General features: G+C 32.9%; 1 protein-coding gene across 1 annotated transcript; it reads right to left on the minus strand.

Moving 5' to 3' along the window:
- Positions 1-3,901: 3,901 nt before the first annotated feature.
- On the minus strand, positions 3,902-5,418 carry LOC134283326 (forkhead box protein fkh-2-like). The gene has a single exon (XM_062765781.1). The coding sequence runs from the start codon at positions 5,284-5,286 to the stop codon at positions 4,069-4,071; it is 1,218 nt and encodes a 405-aa protein (XP_062621765.1). The 5' UTR covers positions 5,287-5,418; the 3' UTR covers positions 3,902-4,068.
- Between the last annotated feature and the right edge of the window lie 17,111 nt (positions 5,419-22,529).

Below are 22,529 nucleotides of genomic sequence, written 5' to 3' on the forward strand. Positions count from 1 at the left end.
TTGAGATACATATTGGGAACGGTTAAACACCCATACACCTTCTGTTTTTTAGTCATGTTGCGACTCAATCAGAACAATTCAAAAAAGAATATGATGTTTCCGCTAACAGCTTTAAATTGTTATCCAAGAAAATACACGCCCGTAGCGTTGTAATGGACACCCAGTGGAAGTCTAACGTAAACAATATATTGGACATCTAACAACAGTGGTTGCGAGCGATGAAAAATAGTGAATACAGTAAGTGTTAGAATACCAAAATACAAACAAAACAATCCCAAATATTGACAAATCATTACACTGGGGTGTAAATAGTCTGCCCTTTCCATGAACCAGACACAGCGAGAGGGCTATTCACCCCAAAGAGACTTTCCGGGAGTCGGTGTCATATTGTATCGTAGTACGGAACATTTTGATGAAAAATATAATTCAAGATGTTTGCTAAGAGGGGTGTCATCTTTTTCTTAATGTTTCCTTCGATGTTTTCATTTGAGTGAATTATTTGAAGAATTTTCCTTCAAGTTTTCTTCTACTCAAGGGCCGCTTCTGTTCTCATGAGTTCTGGGCCATGGCCTTGGAATCGAGTGAAACTTAGCTTTGATAGTAAATTTCGACTTAGCCCAAGAAAGATGCAGATTGAAAAAGCTGGTGTTCTTAATGTCTTTTATGTGATGACGAATACCCACATAAAGAAATATTGATTCTAACTGAAGATTTTATACAATACATGTATATGTACCTACGAATGACAATTTTCTAGGAAAAAAAATATAGCTTTATCAAAACATATTATATTTTAAGCACAAATTCTACTGTTTATCCTTTTATTTTATAGGGAATTAATATTGTGGTTTTATTTTAAAGTTTAATCATCCAAATAGAAAAAGGTTTTTCCATAGCAAATTGAATACCATAATGGGTTGTATTTGTAAAACGTTTATATAATAACTACGAGTGGTTGTATCATGCAATTTTTATAGTTTCCATTCACCAAATCAAAATTTACAACATGCATATAATAGTTTTCTGCTAAACCTGCATTTCAGAATTTATTGAAAACATTACATTGTCAGCAGGTCTTGATCAACGAGAACGAGTATAATTTTAAAACAATCGAACACTCCATGTAATTATACGAACAATCGAATACTCTATGTAATTATACGAACAATCGAATACTCTATGTAATTATACGAACAATCGAATACTCTATGTAATTATACGAACAATCGAATACTCTATGTAATTATACGAACAATCGAATATTCTATGTAATTATACGAACAATCGAATACTCTATGTAATTAAAAGGAACACTCGAACACTCGATACAACATTCTTGATGTCAAACCCACACCAGTAATGTCTAGCTTTTCTTACAGTATAGAAGTTACAAGCTTGTTTGATTTTCAATGAACACTATTTGTTTATCGTTTCATACACCAATAGATGTTAAAATAAGCAAATGTCGCTCAAGATTTCGCTTTCTGTTTGACAAGATAAAATAATATTTCAAAAATGCTTACGATTTGCCAAAAACATATCTCCTCTTTCACCATTTATTCAAAGTCGTAGATAAAAAACAAAATTTGAAGATCGTATGACAATATCGCCATATTTTTGACAAATTAGCTCTTCTGCGTCCCTTAACGAGCATCCCCAACAGTATCATCATGGCGTGGTGTCAAGTTACAATTCTTCAAACCGCAGAAAATTATTTTGACCCGAGGCATTAAATAAACAAACTTAAGATGGAAAATAAACAGAAATCAATTCAAAGGTACTTAGTGATAACGATATTTATAAACATTTATCACTGATGGGCAGGCATCTAGAATGTTTGCCAAAATATTTGCCAAGACGAAGAAAAACAGTTTCGTACCCGCACACGGTACATTAAGGTGTCTCTATGCAAGGGGCTATTTGGATAATATTTTATTTTTTATCAAGTTGTCAAAAACATATTTTGCTGACTTATACCAAATGTTTGGATTAAATCAGATTAAGTCCGTTATTTGGTATGCATGTGCAATGGTGACCCTTGACCCCAGGCAACCATCTTCAAAAGGACTCCAGCCCTGTCGTCTGCGAGTTTAGGTCCGACAGATGCGTGAACAGCGCAGGTCTACATGAAGCATACTGCCCTCTCGTTTGTTTTTTATTTGATAAAGTTCATGTATCGATTACGTGTTTGTAACAACAGTTGTCAAATTGGTGATTTATTTTAGATTCTGTTGAAAAGGTTATCTTGTAGAAAAAGTTTGGCGGAGGAATCGGCTGACAGGTGAATTACTTTTATCGCAGTGTTTGACAACACATGGTTCATTCCTTTTTGATATATCAATCATCTTTGCACATTAGTAAGTCAGCAAGGTGCTGCAGCCCTGTAAAAGGAATTGCCAGGATTTTGTCCTCCTGAGCAATTTGTCTACCTATTGAAGGTAGTATACTTTGTCTACAAAAGGGTTCTTAATTCAGGTGTATACTCCTATAACGAAACCACATTTCAGCTGTATTTTGTCCTTTTGCTTTCAACTTTGAAAAAAAAATTAATGTTTATTTCTAAAATTTTTGATTTTTTTTTTTGAAAAAAATATTAAAGAAATGTTATGGTTCCTAATTCGGCAGTACATAAATAAGGATTATGAAGAACACATAAATTTTACTTACAAAAATGTGTAAATTTTTCAGGTTTTTCTATACATGTTCTACAAAGAACCATGAAATGAATGCATGCATTCGGACGAAATAAACATCTGTCTTTTAATTATTAATACTTTTATTAATTGTATGGAAGCTGTAAACATAAAATAACACTGAGTTGTATCCAGTGTTTAAGCCTTGGTGGTCAGCTGCATATTTTTGTACATTTTTTATCATAATATGAGATGAAATAAAAACATCGATCCGGAAATACATTTTCCACATGAATTAATCACAATGATTTAGTTTTTAATCAAGTTTCACGGCAAGAATGTCGAATAATGGATTATTAATCTGATTCTTTTATCGTGGGCCATAACGCGTTCACAACAATGCAACAGTTGCGCTTTGCGTAGATGGTGGCCATTGAAAAAGAATAGTTACGTATAAGAGAGCAACATGTCGTATTTACGGTCCCAGGGAAAATTTAATAAACATAGGATTAGGAGATGTATAATAACTTTGCTCACTGTTTCAATATGTCTTTACAACAAACGGTAAGATCAAAGAAGGTGTTTTTCTTCATCGCAATAGGCGTGTTCGATTCAGGCGTGATATTAACAACATGTGATCATTACAAGGTCGGCGTAAACAATATTGTATAAATCGAACGGCCCTTTTATTGGTGTAAAATTCTTTCCTTTTTTCTCTTCAAGTGATTCATCTTTCAGGGGAAAATATTACATTTAAATCCCTATATCAAAAGTGAAGAATGTTTATATCTTTGTAATTTATTTCTTTCATCTTAATCGTCACAGATACAAGAGAAAGAAAATTGACTTTATTTATGAATAAATTTAAATTTATCTGTTTTTCATTCATAATCTCAGTTGAACAATAAATGAGCATTGTTTAAATGTATATATTACATTATAACATTTTTATTAACTTTTTTTCTTTTTGCTGATTGGAACACCAAAAAGACTTCGAAAGTGCTTCCAGTTTTAAACAAATATTATACTAAAGAAATAAGTTTGAATTATAGATCATTTCTTAACATTTAATATTAAGAATATTAACTTCAGCTATCCATTTTCCGCATCAACTATTTATTAAAATTTGATATAAAATTTTTGAAAAATCCACTTTTTCTTTATTTTCATTTATAAATTCTATTTTTCTTTGTAATATAAAATATAGTTTAAAACCAATTTACTATTTTAACTCTGTAAAAATATTATCATTCACAAAAAAACAATAAAATAAAGAAAATTCTTTTTTTCCTCTAATTATTTTAATATATACCTTAAGATTTAGCAAATAAACAGTTATTTATTTCTCTCACATCAGTAGTTTTGGACATTTTCACTCTCTGTTCTGTTATATTGCACTTGATAGAGCACTAATTGTCTTCTTTCAAAAGTTTGATCAACTTGTTCTTGTTTCACCAATACTGTTTCTATTAATTGTCGGCAAAATCCCACGCGCCGATAAAGAAGAACTCTGTGACATCACGTCAGGGGAGGTAAACGCAGATAAAGGCGAGACCGGAAGTCCATGAAGTCCCTTAAAGACACTTAAATCGAGACCCCTATTACTGGGAGAAACTTGTTCCATTTGTGTTAGAGACATGGCGGTTTGGGGTGGCCAGGGAAGAAAAGAGCTGTTGGATTTGCTAACTGTTTGTTGCGAATTTATGTCCAGCCCCAACAGTCTATCAACTGAGAAATTTGTCGTTCTAGGAGACGCTCCAGCCGGAAGTGATGAAGATGGAGAAACCAGACCTCTGTAAGGGTACATAGAAAATCCGGAATATCTCAGAGACCCGGATGTAGAAATTGGATTTGTTGACCCGAGGTGAAACAAGGATGGAAACGGCCAAATGTAGGACCCGGGCTTTCCCGCGTGTCCGAAGTAGGGGTAAACTGGCGACTGGTATCCGGCGAACCCGGCTCTTTTTAAAGCTGCCAGGCGGCTTCTGGATGCTGTCGTGGACCGTCGGCGGAGTTTTCCGGTGGTTCCTCCGATAAAAACGTCATCACAGGACGGGTCTAGCATCCAGTAATTACCCTTCCCGGGGTCGTCATAGTGGCGTGGCACCTTAACAAAACACTTGTTCAAACTGAGATTGTGTCGGATTGAGTTTTGCCACCCCTGCTTGTTGTCCTTATAGTACGGAAAGTTCTTCATAATGAATTCATAAATCCCATTCAGGGTCAGTCTTTTTTCAGCGCTACTTCGAATGGCCATCATTATTAGGGCATTATAACTGAACGGTGGTTTCTCCGACTTTTTGTTGTCGTTGGTCTGTTGAGAAGAATTACTGTTGTTATTGCGATCAGACTCATCTAAATTATCATTCACTGTGTCATTGTCTTTCCCGTTTGAGCTTCCTGATGGCAGATCACAGTTTTTAGGAAATATTTTTTGGTAATATTCTGAATTTTCCAGCTCTGATTCCAAAGATTCGACATCCACATTGCTTGAATCATCTGCAGGCAAATCCAGATTTTCAGAGGAATCATCGTGTTCTGTCGTCGCAATATCATCGTTGTCTTCATTAATTTCCTCGCCAAGCACGCGGCTGATACTGAATGAGGACCTTCGATCAAAATTGACTGGGGCTCCAAACTGCACCATTGTCATTGATGAATATTCGCCGGATTTTGAAATAATCGTCTCTTTGCTGCTACGACTACATCCAAATAATAATTTGTCAAAATTACACTGTTTATAAACTGGATACAAATCTCCTCTCTGCCATTCTGAATACAATATCTGATGATGCTTCCAGCTGATGTGGCTCCGCCTATTTTCTGAGATTAGTCCAATGAACATCGAGAGAAATAGCCAAGTGCGCGAAAACCCCGCCTTTTTGTTTATTGGATCAGATTCTAGCGTTGTCGACTTGTATCAAAGCTCACTGATAACATCAACATGCAGATAAAATAATGAAATACGGCCATTATGCCGCCCAATAACAATAAAACTTTCCGGGGATTTCTCTTTTTCAGGCTGTAAAGGGTCCCTAAATCGGGTATGGTGACGCTTTTATTAAATCTTTTATCGATTTTACCAAAATTCGGCTAAATTTTTAATTTCTAAAATGTTAATTACATAATGTATCTTTTGCCTGAAAATTTTAATACATATTTTATTTTAACGCATTAATTTTAAACAGTAGACTATATACAGTTTATTGTTTTCAAGAGTAAAATTTAAAATAAATGTACATTTATATAAATAAAAAAATGAATATAAAAAAAGTATAGCTCCCAAACTTATTTAATGTAAATAGTTTATCTATACGCTTAACCTTTGTGGTTTCGTTGACTTCATATTACTTATCTAAAATTTCATATTTTAACAGAAAAAAAGAGAGACATTATATGATCAGATATAACTAATTCTGATTTCATTTAAATTTTTGCTAATTCAGTTTGCTTGGATATGGATTCTTGAACAAAATGAATTTCAGAATTGAAAAAATAAAAGTTTGCATATTTTTTTCCACATATCGCACTTATTAGACATAAATATATATGAAAAGAAAATTGATAATACGAATCAGTCAAAATGAATCGTACATGTTCGGTTACAAGAAAATATTTCGGGACAGGTCCAACAAACTGCGAGAAAGTGCTGTAGCAGAAAATAATTATGAGAATGTGCTAATAATTAAGGCTACCCAAGACGTGATACAAAGAAAACACACAGCGGGTCTCCGTGTTATTTACAAATTGATCCAATTAGACGAATAAATGGTTTATAATGGCGTAAAAGTTAACTCTTATGTGCTTACAGATGCGGCAACATAACAACAGGACCAAGCTAAAATAAATAAACATTGGATACAGCGGCTCATCATAACAAACACATTTACATAACCTTTTGGATAACTGTTTTCTACTCTTTAGATACTTTTCTACCAGACAAAAGAGAGCACTGGCTGTTTTGTAGGTGTCAGAAGTGTATTACGGGCTAAGTATACCCTAGTCCTGCTGAGCATACCGGGAAAAAACACGTGACACTTCGGACTATTCATGTCCAAAATATGCTTTATTCTGCCAACGGGTATCTCATTAGATGCAAACGCTTTCACGACACAACAAACAATGACGACTAATTTGATCTTGTTAAAAGCTGTTCCAATTACAATCAATATAATATGCCCCTTTAAGCAAATAAACCCCTGTCTGATGGCAATATCGGCACGAACTTCGTCGTACATTCCCTGTCGGCCTACAATTATATATTCCTGCTTCAACCATGCGGACATGGGGAAATAGACTTCCCGACGCAAAAATTCCAAATTGTCTAAAAATTTACTTCAATTATCAGACTCTCAATGAACAGAATTAACCAGGAAATGAATCAGGTTGAATTAATGTGTTCGGATATACACAAAAGTATGTGGTTTAGGCTGAAAAAAACTTTCTTAATCTACCAAAAAAACTTAAAAGTGATATCAAACTCTAATAACGGTGTTCAAAATCTGTGAAAGTGTATGGCTTATTGTGACATCTTTTTAAGGATCCTCGTATTAATTTTCTTTTATCTTATCTAAGAACTTTTTTCCTTGAGTTATTTCTCTTTTTCAAAATCTCTGGCAAGAAAAGGCCTATACTAAGGAGACATGCGACTGTTTTAATGAAACAAGAGGCCCAAGGACTTAAACGGTCACCTGAGTCTAATACAACCCTGTAAAGGTCGAAGAGATCTACATGTATATTCTGAATGAATTAACATTCTTCATGTAAATAAGCGCAACCGTGACTTACACACACTTGAATCAGTTAAATGAGTTGATTTGCAAAATGAGTTAATACAAGAAGTTTTGCAACCTTCTGCAATTAATGCAAATACAACATATTTTATGCCTATCATAGTCCGATCAGAATAAATTTAGTTAGATCTTGTTTTACATAATTGAAAATTGGGATTAAAATTCACTTAAATTTAGTTTTGATAAAAGACTGGATAGAATACTAGTATTGTTTGTGAAGATTTTTTTTATATGATTGGTCTATATTTATTTACAACTGATATATTTTTTAAAAATTTGAAGTTACTACTTGCTGATATACTTTGGATATATATTAAACATTCTGTAAAGATGAATATTCCTCTTAAACTGATGATTTATTTAAAGAGCAAGAGTCACTTTGGGCCTTATTTGGCCCTGGGGATTTCTGAAAAATCTAAACCGCTCAGTTTAGGTTGCAAATGCAGTATTTATCACTTGGAGTGTTGGTGACCACATATATCTATTCATCATGACGTTATTTTCTTTTTAGTCAATGAATTATAACGTCATAAAATGTGTCATTTTCCTCATACCAAGTAAATTTCTTTGAAAATGGCCTAAAGTTGAAGTATTTTTTGAATATTTCATATAGAGCACAACCTCTGATCCAAAATATGCAAATACATAATGAAAGATCTGTTTCTGAAGATCAAAAAACATGTTTTATTTTTTGGATCGTGGGCTGTGCTTTTATTTTAATTCTTTGCGGAAGGTAGTCAAATACGCATGTTTTCTGCAAATTTCAAGAACTTTGCAATTTCTCAAAGCCTTGTTTTCCAATATCTGGATGCTCAAAAAGAAATTTTATTACAGGAAATGAAAGCACAAAGTGTCTACTTTATTTTTATATATGAAATGGGAAAGAGGATGATAGTTAATTAATTGTTATAAGTACAGGGCCATTTTATGCATAAAGTGAACTGCTCTTTGTAATTTTAAATTCATTCGCTCATTTCAATACTGAAAATTAATTGCACTTTTCTCGAAACTGCAATGCAATGCCCCCCAAATTACCTAATCAAATGAATGTGAGGTAAAATTATTTGCCAATAAATGATAAAACTGAAAATATGGTTGAACTTAACACTATTTCTAGTTTGTTCATTTAAAATAAAAGACACAAATACATTTTTTTTCTTATGATATTTTCTAAAATGAGAGTTCTCCGGGAATATAGACAAACATGTATACATTCTATAATAGTGTCATAAAGACATTAAGGATGTCCGCTCCACAGCCAGGAAGGATAACTCTTAAATTTATTATTTAATTCAAAAAGTCTTAAAAATGAAGCCTGAAATTGAAATCCTTTCGTGCAACTGTTTTCATTTTATGCATTTGAATGTGTCTCAAAGTTTTTTTTTTTTTTAACTCTAGACAATGTTTGAATTCTTAGAATCAGTCTTATCAAAAGTTGATATTTCACCCCCATCGAAGTATTTTTCAAAAAAAATTACACATTGAAAAAAATCAGATTTCCTTTAAAATACCAAAGCTTGTTGGCATTGAAGATATGATATTGGAGGGAAGTAAATAATGGTGTTTTCCAATAGTAATAATATTTTATACACTACGCGTTTTAAAATGATTGAAGTAAACAGATGAAATAAAGTCCAGTATAAGAATGAAAATCATACAATTGTCTTCAAATGCCTAGATATCTATAGTTTTTTTTCTCTAAATATTTTTGTTGATTAATTTTCAATTAGAAAAAGCACAATAATTGTTTTATCTGCACTCCTTGAGAATTTGAATTTATTCCACATTTACTGACTAAATTTAACGATAAAGTATGAAAAAATTTTGTGGGTAAATACACATTACTTTGAGAATACGAAGACATTTTTTCTGAGCATTTTCAATTATTAAAGGCTTAAAAGCTTGATTTTTCAAACCTGCATGAGGATCGGACTACCTTAAGGTGAAGTTATGTTCGCGTATGTCTATTTTTTTTTTTTTGGTCGACCTTAAGATTTTTAAATATTTGTTTCCTTGATATGAATCCAAATTTATATCAATGATTATTCCAAACGAATTTACAAGAGAGATACAAAACCCCCAAACCTATGTATTAAATAAAACTGAAAACTGAATTTCAAAAAAAAAATTAACCCCCCCTCCCAATTTTTTTTAGATTTATACAAATAGATTAATTATTAGACCGATTGCAGTTAACATTAGCATGTACAGTATACCTAGGATTTGAAAGGAAATTACTGTTCATTAAAGAAAAATAACACATGACTGGCAGGTCTCAGGAAGATAAAAATAACAATGTTTACAACCAATAGCCTTATGTTTCCAAACTTAAATTAAATGAAACACAAAATAGGTAAACATATGGAAAACTTTTCATTTCCGGATTTTAAGAGCAATTGTATGGACATTATCAAGAGATTCTTCAGATTAACCGGCGGTATTTTTATCCCATGTGTGTCTTAAAGATATCAAAATCAGATCACTTCTTAAACTTAATAAATATTTTACAAAAGAAGCTGCTTTTCGGGGTGGTCTTTAATTTATTTAAAATTTCAGTTTACAAATAAATCACATATGGATTTTTTTTACCAGAAATTTCTTTACTGCAAAATGTTGTCTCCACCTGCTTTTATTTATTCTATAAATATGTTTAGCTAAGGATATACAACAGAAAACAGTAAAATACACATCTTCCTTTAAAAAAAATTCACAAGGTTTATAGAACACATGATAAACATCTCTCTCTCTCTCTTTCTCTCTCTCTCTCTGAATTCAGCCTTAAATAATTGACTCTTGCGTTTTTCTCTCGAAAAATTGAAAATCTACAACAAAGGATTCGGACTGAGCATCTCCAATGAAAAATTGAGTTCGAAAGGCGTGAAATCGGATTGGACTTCGAGTGTTGGCGAGCGGCAGGTAAGATCGTTACGGACGTCAAAGAAAATACCTGGAACCATTCATAAACAACGTATGCTTTGTTCTTCGTTAGTCAACTGCTATGTTTTACTACAACAAAGTACAATCAGAAAATAAAACAAGCAAACGTTAAGAGCCTGATTTAACGAGTATCATTGGGGTTAGTGGAGACCATAATGATAATAGCAAATTGGGGATTCTGGGGTTTTATCCATGAGGTGTCATTATAAGATATTGAAATAATCACAGGAGACAATATTGGCCTTAATGAATACTGTCGAGATTACTAATATTTTTTCTGGTCATTTTAAGGAGAAAAATTCCTTTTTAGTAATTTGTACAACAGTCGGCCAAAAAGGTTTTTCACTTATAGGATAAAAACAATTTTAAAAACCGATACTAGCATCTTACGAATGAAAATAATTGCGAAATGGTTTTGATTTGTTTCCCACCTACGGAAGCCGTCAATTTGTAATTCATTACTGCATTTCGCCGGATAAGTCTCGGAGCTGGGTAACAATTACGGCCGACTTAGCTGCTATTTCTCCCAAGTCCCTGTCATGTTGTCTTACCGGCCCAATGGCTCCCCTGTTATTTTCCTCAATTATTGGACCAACTTTGCCGGAATTTGTCGATCCGTTTTCTATGAAGTTAATCAAGTGATACCATAACTGTCAGGATGAAGTGTTGTTTGATTTCATTAGGCGCTTGCTTGTTTTCCGCGTGTTTTAATACTTGTAAATCAAACACTAATGATATATCTATATCGACAAGTCTACCAACACTTTTTTTTTCTTCAATAGCTGCAGAGGAATTTATACTTCCAGTGTTTTTATGCCCTCGAAGATCGGGGGCATAATGTTTCTGCCTTATCCCTTCTTCGAAAAGTTATTTTTTTTTTACTTTTAAACCATAATAGGCAATCTTTTCAAGTTTAATTTGCATATTCAATAATTTTAAAATTTTCTTTCGAATTCATAGATACGTGCCCCCCCCTTCATGTAACCATATGTAGTTCCAGTCCTTGGAATGGTCATTGTTATGGAGACTAAGGGGTCTACAAATTAACCACCAGATTTAACTTAATTCTTTAAATATGATGTCTTAAACTGTCAACTATCATTTGGCAAAGAAAAATTTCATACATTTTAGTTTTAAAATTTGACCATTTTTTGTATATCTTTCTATGGAGCTCTTCTTTCAAAGGAGGTCAAAATAGTCTGAAAATGGCCACAACCCCCAGTCCCTTTAACCTGCTACTTGTATTTAAGTTCAAAATGATGACTTTAAACGATATATTCTTGTATCATCAACTTCTTTCTCAATAATTTACATCGTTTTAGAAAGTGTTCATACGTAGAGCATTCTCTTGCTTTCTTGCGTATCGAATCAACTGAGATATATAAACTCCGTATGCAGGTGATGAAGGTATAGTGCTGCATAAGTAAGAGAAGTTGACGATAGAGAAAAGTTAAAGTCATCACGTTTATCATAGGAGCTTGGTGTTAGATTACCATTAACGCCTTTTTCAAGTAAAATATCCAAATATCAAACAGATGTGTCAGACTCTGTGGTATCTTTTATCTCAAGCTCACAAGGATATATCGTATCGACATAAGAATGGAAATTACCATTGTTAATTGACATTACGTCTTGTCGATATATGTAAATGTCGAGTTGAGGGCCACAGCAAGTGTTTTCTTCTTTTCATGCATAAGATTTTGCACAATTTCTGCTTCATATGAATACAAAAATAGATTTGCTAATAACGGGGCGCAATTGGTACCCATTGGAATTCCAATACATTGTTGGAAGACCTGGTCTCCAAAAAACAACATAGGCATTGTCAATCAGAAACTCAGGCATCTTTTTGATGTCAACTTCAGAGTACAATTGGAATATTTTTAACAAAATAATTTTGCAAATAACCAATGATAAGGTAAGTTAATTTTTTACGAGTTCTACATAATTTGCTTGATTATAGTGAGCACCAAGCCCTAAACAAAAATATAAAATGGATGCTCTCTGGAACCAGCAACAGCAACCTTTCCTTGTGTACGCACTTTTGATATACATCAGGCACGTAGCAACAAGTAGGGGGGGGATAACTTTTAACTATTGAAATGTTCACTGAAAGGCTGTTACCCCCCCCCCCCCAACACACACACGCACTTTTTTGTAAGAGTAAGGGTCAAATAAAGGGTAATGTAGTATATCAGGAAGAAATTTTGGTCTGAAAGAAGTTGAAGTTTTCTTTTTCAAGTAGGTTGATTTTTTTCCCTGGTTGCCCCCCCCCAATTTCAAAAACGGTGCTACGTCAGTGTATATTGAACAACAGCAGTGAAGACGCCAAGTTCACCAACCTTTTTTACACTCGGCAAATATGCATGGCTGCAGTTGTCGGGTGAATTTTATCTATAAATTCTTATATACTTTAATGTAAATTAATTGAATCTGATTCTTCAGAAAACATTTGTTAAAACACTATACCCGTTGAATAATAAAACAACGCCTTCCAGCATAGCAACATTCAAAATTGAATGACAACGGGTGTTATTCCAAAAAAAAAAAACAGTGACTGCGAAGAACTTATGCGCGCACATTGACAACCGAGTTGACAATGGTTTTCTTGGGGTGAATTTTTTCAATGTTACATTGAACTTCATGCATTATTCATATATTATAATACATATACCCTGGTAGTCATATACCAGTACTCATAATACAATATATTTGTGTAGCAGTGAAAGCCGCAATTTTAAGCAATTGGTTTAGGCATACAACACGATAGCCACAAAAATAAGTTACAATACACTATAAGAACATGAAGAACTTCACCAACCTGCACGAACAAACAACATTTTAGAGACGTCGACGTCCTTTATCTCCAACTAGAAATTTACAATATTGTACGGCAGGGGAGAATGTTTGAGGACTTCAAATTAGAATATCCCAAAAATTCTTAACAAGGTTAAATAATCATTACTTTCTTTGAGTCGTAGCTTTGCTTCCATATTCAACTATAAATCAACAAAATGCTCACTCATTAGTATGAATATCCCGATTGGAACGAATTAAACCAGAATCAAGTGCTATGTAGTGAACGAGCGATAACTTCCACAAAAGATGAAAATAATCAGAGTTACCTCTCGAGTTACCTCTCTTGGATCTAGATTTCTTTTAAACATAATGATATAATTCAAATCACAATTCCCATATGCATATTTAAAACAGAAACTAAAACAACAACAAATAAAAAAAAATGAGTGTTCAAAATTCGTCGTTAATTACGTTTTGGGAGAAGGAACATTTGAACATTTTGTAATCAACATTCTAGAAGTTACTGTTGTTAAAGAAAATCACTTGGCAAAAAAAAAAAAAAAGAAAATTATATGAATAATAAAAAAATCCCTATAATAAATATACACATGTATTCAAATACAAATAGTGATAGAAAGTTTATCACATCATCTTACAAACTGTCCACATTGTGATGGGTCGTGTGGTTAAGCCTATTGTAATTTAAGGGGGCTTGATGGTTAATTTATGTGGGTCATTTTCAGACTATATTGATCTCCTTTAGAGGAAGAGTTTATGGTTAATTTATGTGGGTCATTTTCAGACTATATTGATCTCCTTTAGAGGAAGAGTTCCATATAAAGATATACAAAAAAATGATCACATTTGAAAACTAACATGTTTTGTTTTTTTTTTTTCTTTGCCAATTGATAGTTGACAGCTAAGTTATATCATACCTAAAAATTAAGCTAAGGTATGACAGCTACTTGTTGACCCCCAGCCTCCTTAGTTGATCAAAAAAAAAAAATTCATGTCTGAAAATTCATGAAGACGAGAAGTGTTACAATGGAGGAATTACTTTATTTTTCATTTTTCGGTCAATGCGGTTAAATTGTAAATGAAAACATTATTCTCAAATGTATATTTAATTCCTTTTATTTACATGTGACAAAGAGAAGTTTTCATTTGTAAAGTTCTTTTACAAATATGCGTATGTTTTTTGAAAGAAAAAAAAATTATAAATTGCAATCGCGATGTATTAATTAAATCAATTTTATAACATCAATTTGGATAAGGAAGGGAAAAATTAGAATTACCTACACGTTAAAGAAGATTGTAAATAGTTATAAAAGTTATTATATAATATAATGTTAACATTACGGTATCTATTTTGTACATTTTATAAAAATATATGCATTTAAGAGGAAGTCCGCTGAAAAACCAGGCAGGGTTGTATTAATAGGCGGCACATCGAATGTGACGAATATTTGAAATTTTATTGAAAACAATATCAATGTAGTCCAAATGGAATAATGTAATCGAAGATTTGTTTTAAAATTGCTTATTTAGTAAAATATCCTTTTGTTTCGTGTTCTTGAATTCCCCTATATAAACCATTGAATTTAGGTCAGAAACAACGAACTGTAATTTCCAATACTTATTTAACAGGACTATAATTCACGCTGAACTAAATCTAGAAATATTTTGTCTTTCAGTTTCAAAAATAAAATTGGTGGGCAAAACACTTTTGATAGTAGTTTTCTGTCAAAATATATAGACGTTTTTATGAAATTTTGCGATGTAAGAGTTATCTCCCGTGGCATCGGTAAGTCTGCTAAACACCTTACTATCGAAATCCTAGTGAAATATTTAGAATATATACACAAAATAAAATTATTTAACAAAAAATTACTACTTTATTTTCAAAATAGAATTCATTTTCGCCTCCAAACGTAATATTTAGATTAAGATTGGCAGTATTATTCAGGTTGAATCCACGTTTCCATTGATGTATCAGTGACGTCATATACCTGACTCTTATTGCGTCACAATTAAATAGTTACAAGTTTTCGAAAGAAGTTTGTAAATTCTTTGCATAAAAGCGCAAATAAAACGATTAAAAATAAATAATTTCTCTTTTTCTGTTCAATTACCTTTCAGAGTGCATTATCCTACATGTTAAATAATCATATATTTTTATATATGAAATGTATTTTTTTCACGGGCGACGTCTCAGCTAGAAGTCCCTTTTGAAAAGTAATTTTGTACATGTCCGAGAACTAATTTTTAAAACTGATTTACTAGGCTATGCGTACAAATAATTAATTGTTTATATTGAATATTTCTTATAAAATTGGGATGTGAAGAGATTTTATTTTCTCCTGATTATCAAGGAAAGATGAATATTTTAGATTTACGCAACATTTAACCTTTTCGCTGCCGTAGAGATTTGGAGTTCAAATTACGTTCAGTGCCGTAACAGTTTTTTATTACGATAAATCTATGACGTTACGTTACTATGACGTCACAAACAAAGTAGGTGAAGGTATAAAAACTTTTTCGCCTTTCACTCTTTGCAGAAAATGGTTTAAATACAGACAATATAGAATGAATTCTACAACGACAAGACCCTTCAAAAATATATTTACAAAAATTAAATTCACGCAAAATTTATGCACAAAAAAATATTTTCAGTTGATTATGTTGGTAGGTATTATTATTATTTTTTAATAAGAAAAATAATTTTATGTTACGTCAAGAACCTGTGGTTCAAACTATATATTACATATTAATGAACGCAATACGAGTAAAAATAAATATATACAAATGCAGTGGTATTGAAACACAGTACATGTAATGCATAAATAACTATTAAAAGGTTTTCGTGAATTATCGTTGAAAATTCTATCGTACTTGAAAAGGATTCATTTCTGTTTGTACACCTCAATTATATAGTTTTTAACGTAGACCTTACGTAATACATGTATATCAAATGTACCCGGCCCGTAGCTGAAAACTTTACTCTAGCACTCCGAAAAAATATATTGATAGACTAGTCTGTCAAAATATTTTTTGGAGAGTCTAATAAGATTTACTATTGAACTATAAACTCGGGAAAAAAGTACCACCTTGTTATACGGGCCTTTGCACACTTGATCACTTCTTTTCCTAAACCATTTGTACGAGTGTTGTTAGAAAAGTTCGCGGACAAGTTCTTTTGTGAGTATACCATTTCATTGAAACCGGTCAAACTCACCAGATAAAAACTTTACCTATTTTCTAAAAAATATACAAAGATTTGGTGTTTTCCGGTGATTTTTAAAAAAACTTATGTAGAGCTATATTAATTTCATAAAACATGCTTCACAGAGCATGCTACTTTTACGCACGTTTACATCTCATAGGCTTTTTATTGAAGTTAAAAATGCACAGTTGTAGTTTTGTTATAAATTATTTTTTTATATTTGTTAACACGTTTATATTGATAATACTGTCACATTTTCTAATCGTGCTCTAAAAAATATAACCAAGAATACACGACTATAAGACGTGAGTTACTTCGTATGTTTTCTTCGTCTTTTCACTTTTGATCCGGATACTTGGATGCAATCTATGGATTGTTTGAATCAATCAAAGAAAGAGGTTTAAATATTAAGTTTATAAAAACTTACTTCATTATTTCTCTACAGATTTTATTAATTTAATCATGGGCATTTGATTCTATGCTAATTTTAACTCATAGTATAGTAATGATATTTTTAAAATATTGATTTTAAAAATATATATCACAAAAAAAAAAACTCCAACAAACAAATACAAACAAAATAAAAATACAAACAAGTGTTTGTTCTTTGTTAATAAACCCTTCAACTCCCTTTAAAAATCAAGAGGCGTTTGTAAATTGACATATCTAGTTCTTTTTAAATCGCTTGCATAGCTGCTAGAAAATAAAATGAATAATACATGTATATTACTACTGGTTTAAGTAACGTTGAAATCTCGAGGAAATCAAGATATTAGAGGTATTTGCCCGCTTGGGTGGCGGGTCGGGGTACTTGCCCCAATTTCGATAGACAAAATATCTTGCCTGCCCTCTGATTTTAAAAACCTGCCATAATTCAATAATTTAATAGTGAGATACAGGGGCGTACGGGGGGGGGGGGGGCTGCCCCCGCCCTTTTTTCCCAACCTTACTTATACTATAGGAAATGTTAAATGAAAGCCTGGTTGCCCCCCCCCCCCCCACTTTTAGTGATGTACCGAAAATGTATTATTAGAATTGGTAGTAAAAGTAGTTGACACTGAGAAAAAGTTTGTTTACCTACCCCCCCCCCCCCACCTCCCTCCCCACGAAATTCCAGATAAGTAAAAAATGTTTTTTCTCTGGCTGCCCACCCCCCCCCCCCCACTTTCAAAAACGATGCTACGCCACTGAGATATAATCGAACAGGAGAAGCAAAGGAAAAAATAATAACCCCGGCTCCCCCCTCCCCTGTCGGCAATTAAAATCGATGATTCGTGCCTAAAAGAAATTCAATCTCTGTTGGTCTTTTAAATAAAGAGGTTCTATTTCAAAGTCGTTTCTTGCAGAAAAAAGAGCCATAATAATATTGTTCAATGGACATAAGCAGTCTTTTTCCGGCAATTGGCGATGTCATGCACTGACTACAGTGGCGGATTTAAGGGGGGGGGCGCACCCGGCGCGCGCCCCCCCCCCCCCTAAAATTGTCAAAGTTAACGTAAATCACAGTTTCCTGTAGAAAATGGAAATATGTCTACTTGGTAGACCTCATTTTTACCCTACAAAATCTCTAGAATCCAGGAGCTTCCGGGGGCTTCGCCTCAAGGCGGCCCCCAGACCCCTTGCTTATTTTTTGCGCCCCCTCTAGCTTCAAATCCTGGATCCGCGCCTGGACTACATGTATTACAAAATTGAGGGGTTTATCTGTAAAGTTTCTCGTCTCTTTGTGGATTTTTTTTATTATGTGGCATGTATGAAATACACCCTTTCATTTTGTTATGCTCCCGAGGATGAAACTTTAAAACTTTTTATAGTCTGTCAAAAAGCCCTTCAGGGTTTTAATGTAATAAACTTTATGATATATCATGACGATTAAAGATTAAATATTACTTTCAGAAAATACAAAATGATATAGCATTACTAGTATTTCCACGATCAAAACATTAAGTTTTTTTTATGAGTAATAGTAAATTATTCCCGTTTTGAAGACAGACTAAATATTGAGTATTTTTTTTTTTTGAAATTTCTCCGTATGGGATTATGATTGCTTGCATCGCTCAAACGAGGATTGAAAACGCAGAAAGTTGTTTAATTTCAAATCAGAAGGTACTATTTTAATTTTCTAGTGACAAAAACAAATAAAATACCCGTTTAACATTCATTGCGTGGACCATGAGGTCCACGCAGTAAATATATAAGCGAAGTTAAACCGGATGCCCTGGGCAAACGACAGGCTACGCATGCGCGAGAATGCTAGAAAGTTCGCACCTTAGGTAACTTGCCCGTAGAATAATTCGCCCTATTCGAATTAAAATATACCATTCATTGGCAAATCGCGCTTTTAATTCTGCATATCGCATTTACATATTCATTGGCAGATCCGACTTTCTATCTTTTACATATACTTTTATATACAAACTAAACATTGATTCCATGGTACAAGCATTTTAAGAAGTTATACAGTATATAGCACTCTCTACCATCGGCTCATACATTCATATGTCTGAGAGAGGAACGAACGAAAACTCTGCATGAGAGATTGAGTATAAAGATACATGTAACAACAATCTGAATGAAAAACGTCATTCAACGAATAGAGATAGCGTTTAAAAGATAGAGCAAGTTTTCGCCGGCATTAGTTTTGTGCATCAAGGCTCGCAAAATAATTTAGTGTTTCAGCAAACAAAATATCGTTTGATAAAGGTCTATAGAAACGGCTTTTAATGTGTGTGTGCGTGGGGGGGGGATCCGACAAAAAAATCTGCGTTCTACAGAGCTGTGCTTCTCGTAAATCATCAGATCTCCATTTTTCCCATGATAAATTTCTTCCGTATAAATCCAGTACAGGTGTCAAGTCCTAGCCAGTATGAGTTACACGTGTCAAAATAACCCGATTTTTTTAAACTAACAAACTAAAGGTCGCTAATCGGAGATAAAATAAAATTTCACATTATTTTGCTTTGAGACTACAATCAGTTATAAGTAGGCAGATCATTGTAGAAAAAGTGAACAAACCTACATGAATATTCCCTACACCTAAAAATTTTCTTAATTGAATTTCAGTTAGAAAAAAACATGCATATGATCCACGTATTGCAGTCCTTTTTTAAAGGACAGCAACTTGTTCCGACATAAATTTTTCAGTAGAACGTAATATGATGGGTTCCTGTAACAAGAGGCTGAAATGGCGCGAAACTCAGAATGATGACGTAACGTCATAATCAGTTTTACTTGTGACGTAAATAAGCTAACGGTAGGCCCAAAATAGGCCCGCGGCACTTAACGTAGTATTTGAAAATAGGCCCAAAATAGGCCCGCGGCACAAAGAATGTTAATTCAAGTCAACGGAGTTGAGATATTTATTTCATGATATTTGTACACACACACACACACACACACACACACACACACACAAAACAACAAAAAAAAAACCACTTGATTATATTTATCTATGCAGTCAAACCAAAGTAAACGATCCGCGGTACGATTTAAAATATTTCACTGAAAAAGTGAAAAATAAGATTTAAAAAATATTTATTGAGGAAAATTACTGTTGAACTCCCCACTTCAATTTGCCACTAAAACGGAAGATTTCGTTGGCGTATTTTTTGTTTTGTATTGTTTTTGTTTGGGTTTTTTTTTTTTTGGTTAAATTTGGTGATTGAAACAATCACATACTCACATTCAATATGAAGTTAAAAAATGTGACCATGTTGGCCAATTCTAAAATGTTTTCCCATTAATGAAAGTTTTTTTTTAATATGCCGCCTTGCCCCCCCCCCCCCCCCCCCCACCCTCACCCCGTCCCGGCTTTTTGCTTGCGATTTCTAGGCTCATAAATCATAATACTATATATGAAATAACTTATTTTCTTATTAATATAAAATTAAATTTTATAAGATGAAAATATAGGGGAAACGGCTTTTATAGATCACAGGTTTAAAAAAATTGGATAAAGCCGAGACTGTGCACATTTAAATATTTTCTGCATTTAGGCAGTGCAAGTATATTTTCGCCAATGATAGAATTGAAATCTTTAATTCACGAGAGAATTAAAAAAAACTTTAGTTGGAAATAAGATATTTAATAAAGATAAGCTGTTTACTCTCAGTTGTTGCATAATGCATGTACAAATACTTGTTTTTTAATACCGAGTATCAAGAAATCGTACAGATGTTATACATGATTGTAATCTTCATGTACGTAAAAGACATTAGTATTTTAAATACATTGTATAAACATTTGAATCCATGGATAAATTAATTTTAAAACAGTTGACTAACTGAACAGAAATAAAAGACAAGAATATTTTTTTCTGATACATTAAACAAATGCAGAATATTTCTAGTTTTACGGTAAAAACCGATCCCGATTGAAATAAAACCGATCCCGATTGAAAATAATGCAAAATGTGTAAAGTTATAAAACTAAAGACAACTGCCTCCCATAAGACATGTACAAAAATAAATCAAGTAATTTTTTGGCCATATTACAACAAAAGAGCCAAATTTAACATTACAATTATAGTATTTCCTTCTTTATATCATTCCGGTCGGGATCGGCTTAATTGTGAAAAATTGTAAAACATAGGTAAATTTGACTCCTTTTATTTCTCTCAATATAAGGGTGCCCACTGATTTTATTGAGTGACTCAAAAGTTTGTACTTTGTATTCATAATAACATGAGAAAAAAAATCTGTCATTGAAATGTATTGGGTTTTATAACGTAATGAAAATTGGATAATGAATTCAAAAAGTTACTTGCTAATCTCAATTTTGGACCACATATTTTTTTCTAAAGAAATATAAATTGGAGTCTTATTCATTACTAAAATTAAAGATAAGAGTCTATGGTATAAATAATATTGATAGACACATCCAGGTTTTGCGTATCTGGTACATATAAAACAAAATAAAAGCATAGTAATTTTTTTTACCCCCATGTTGACCTTTTTGCACTTGAAATTGAGCAATTACCAAAAATAGGACTAGTGGAGCACTAAAATTTTTTTTGATGTTGTCATGTGTAAACACTTGCTTAAATAAGTCTATATGCAAAAAATAATAAAAATCCATGACATGCGATGTGCCACCCATTGCCTGATTTTCAGTGGACTACCTCTTAATACTATAGAATCTTAATATTTACTGTCTTTTTATAAGGGCACTGTTTCTGAGTGCCCTGCGGTGTTTACTCATTTAGATTTTTCAACACTAAATACATGTACGTATTTACGAAGTTATACATCATTCTTAGTATTTCGATCTGTGTTTTGTGTAAATATTCCGAAAAGTATGATGCTATATACCAAAAATTTCTTTTTGAGTATTTTGACGCATAAACTCAATAAAACTCATATGTCACAATCTAACACCCCCACCCACCCCAAGTCATGTTAAAGAAGCATTATCAAAAGGCGGGTTTTACAAATGTGTAAAATACGTATATGCTAGATATAAAAAGAAATAACACATATGTATTTGCGCAGGACGTGATATTAATTTTCTACATGAAAGTGGGGTTGACATTTTAACAACATTCAAGTTGTTCCTTGTTTAATTTAGTTTAAAATTTATCAAATTGTGCAGAAAAGTACAGAAAAAGCGATTAATGTTTATTCCAAACGGCGTGTGAATGTTGTAGGTGGGTTCAAAGTGGGCGACCATTATCGTCGTGTTTCTGGGACATTCGGAGACATGTTAATTTCTTGTTTACATAGGGCGTTTTAGAAAAAAATATAAAAATATTAAATTTATTCACAGCACACATGGTATAATTACAATGTTAAATATCTTATAAAAATAATACAAGTGCGTGTTAAGGGATCTTCCATGTTTTGAAAATCGTTTTCCTCCGACATATAGAGTTGTCTACTTGTCTATCCATCCTCTCACTGGATAGTTTCGTTTTCCCCCGACTTCCGCTCTCGAGACTTTGTTGCTCGGACAAAGTCTCGAGAGCGAGAGTCTGAGGAAAACGAGACTACATTGTACTCGCTTGAAGACCAGAGGCTGAACACGCCTCAGAATATGTCATACCCAGTGTACAATGTCGTGTTTTCACATGTGCATCCATTAATCTTATTTCAATTTCAATAACATATTCAATTGGTTTCAAAAACACTTGGGGAAAAATGAAATTCTGAA

This window comes from Saccostrea cucullata, unplaced genomic scaffold (genome assembly GCF_032062105.1).
Source record: "Saccostrea cucullata isolate Sc308-1 unplaced genomic scaffold, CSIRO_AGI_Scuc_v1 ctg1224, whole genome shotgun sequence".
Taxonomy (NCBI): Eukaryota; Metazoa; Mollusca; class Bivalvia; order Ostreida; family Ostreidae; genus Saccostrea; species Saccostrea cuccullata.

What these genes read in the sequence shown, in the direction of transcription:
- LOC134283326 (XM_062765781.1), bottom strand. Translation starts at nt 5,286, where the DNA reads ATGACAATGGTGCAGTTTGGAGCCCCAGTCAATTTTGATCGAAGGTCC.